Source organism: Pteropus vampyrus, unplaced genomic scaffold (assembly GCF_000151845.1).
Source record: "Pteropus vampyrus isolate Shadow unplaced genomic scaffold, Pvam_2.0 Scaffold214, whole genome shotgun sequence".
Lineage (NCBI taxonomy): Eukaryota > Metazoa > Chordata > Mammalia > Chiroptera > Pteropodidae > Pteropus > Pteropus vampyrus.
Genome location: NW_011888995.1, coordinates 553,577 through 555,563, shown reverse-complemented (window position 1 = coordinate 555,563; position 1,987 = coordinate 553,577). Strand labels below are relative to the sequence as shown.

The 1,987-nt window shown below is 60.8% G+C and overlaps 1 protein-coding gene across 1 annotated transcript in view; it reads right to left on the bottom strand.

The window, feature by feature from the left end:
• PRDM15 (PR/SET domain 15) overlaps positions 1–1,987 on the bottom strand; it is a 55,666-nt gene that overhangs the window by 39,871 nt on the left and 13,808 nt on the right. Inside the window, exon 6 of the mRNA XM_023538198.1 lies at positions 643–1,091. Coding sequence (XP_023393966.1) covers positions 643–1,091 — 449 coding nt within the window. The remainder of the gene's footprint in view (positions 1–642; positions 1,092–1,987) is intronic.

The following is a 1,987-nucleotide window of genomic DNA, read 5'->3' as shown; positions in this document are numbered from 1 at the left end:
TTGTAAAAGCTGACCGGAAAGCACGTGCACACGCGTGTGCAAAGGAAACGGGAGGACTCGGCACACCAGCTGCACGGTCCTCTCCAGACGGCGGCGTCCCAGGCGCCGCCATGTTCCTAAGGTCATTCGTATTTGCTAATTTTCCTACACTGAACAGATAACGGGACCTCAGACTGGAACGTCTAAGGAGGGGTGAGAATTATCCAACTCATGATAAACAAAACTGACTGTAACAGCACTGCATAAAATTAACAAAAAAACCCCTTTATTTCCAAGTGGACGCCTCAGGGACCTCCGGACAAGGCAGCTGGACGAGGCACGGAGAGCGGACGGGCCGCGGCGGCGCAGGGGTCAGGAGCGGCCACGCCCCCAGCAGCTGCATCCCCGGCACCGGGGGGGACAAAGGGGGAGGGCCGTGAGAGGACGGGGACCAGGCGCTCGACTGCCGGGAGGCACCCGTGTCACACTGGGGCCAAGGACTGATTCTTCCCACTGTGGAGCCTCGGTGGCCCAACAGGCATTCGTGTGAAGTGGCTGTGGTGTCTCCATCTGTCCCTTACTTAGGGACGCTGTGCCAGGTGAGGGCCCTCAAAGAGCTCACGAGGAATGAGAATTAGAAAGCGAACAACGTGATGCAGGTCACAGGAAGGTGGACAGGGCGGCCACAGAGCAGGACGCGCTAACGATGGGCTGAAAACACTTGCGAGACCAGATAAGAGAGAGACCCCTCACCCCCGACCGTGAGGCTCTGCTGAGGACCGAGCCCGTGGGGCCACACACACAGAGGGGACTCCGGGACGAGGAGTAAACCCTGTGCGGAGGGCCCAGGTCCCCCACACACGCAGCCCGGGAGACACGGCTCAGGTGCGCACGAAGCCAGGAGCACCGTGACAGCCACGTGTCCTGACTGAAACGGACCCAAAGCAGAGCGAGGGCGACCCAGGAGTGCACACACCTGGCACACCGACCCGACCGGGCACACCCCTTACCATTCAGGGGCTGCAGCTCCAGGAAGGCGGCGGAGCACACTTTACACGCCCACTGGCTGGGCTCCGCCTCCGCGGGGGCGCCGCTTTCTGAGGTGCCTGCAGCTTCCAAAGAGAGGAGAAAAAGGTGACCCCAGCAGCTCCTCCACCCGTGAAGGCTCAGCTTGAGACGCCTGTCCTCGAAGCTGACGGTGACAACAGCAGATGCTCAGGCACACTTCCATTGTTCCGAGCCCTGTCCCCAGTGTGGCGCATGGACTCATTCGGTCCTCGTGACTGTCCCCATTTCATGGGAGAGGAGACTGAGCACAGGCAGGTGGCGCCGCAGCAGCCTGATGCGGGGTCTGACTCCGGTCACACAAACGTGACTTGCTTCAAGAAGCCAGTCCGGTGGGACAGGCACATCATACGACTTCAGGAAAAAAGTGCATCCTTGAGACGAAATCGAATTCCTCCGTCTCTCATCGGCTCACACAGCAAGTGACAGTGGGACCCCAAACAGCCAGCCAGTGTGCCCTGAGTCCAGTGTGGCCGTGGCTCCAGCCCAGTGCGGTCCGGCGGACGCTGCGCAGTGACAGACACCTCCTGTGCTGTCCCGGCTGACCACGTGCACCAATGCCCCGGAGGAACTGAATTTTTAATTCTACTTAATTCGAATTTAGACTTAAATAGCCGCCCGGGGCAGGTGGCTGTTGCCCAGGGCAGTGCCCAGCCCTCTCAGTGCAGGCCCCCTGGAGTTAAAGGAGGGGGACACAGGGACGCCCGGCTGAGGGGGACGCAGTGGGGCCTGACGCGGGGAGGCGCCCAGCTCGGCCCTCAGCACCACTTCCACGGCCCGTGGGGACACGCACGCCCTGTCGCCGCACCTCAGGGACCACTCGCACAGCAAGCTCCGGGTCTTTGAGAAAAACAGCTGGCATCGTGACTGCACACGCATTCGCTATCGGCGGAAAGTATGCACTGAACTCGTACCAAAAACCAGCAACAAGGAGGCAACGATT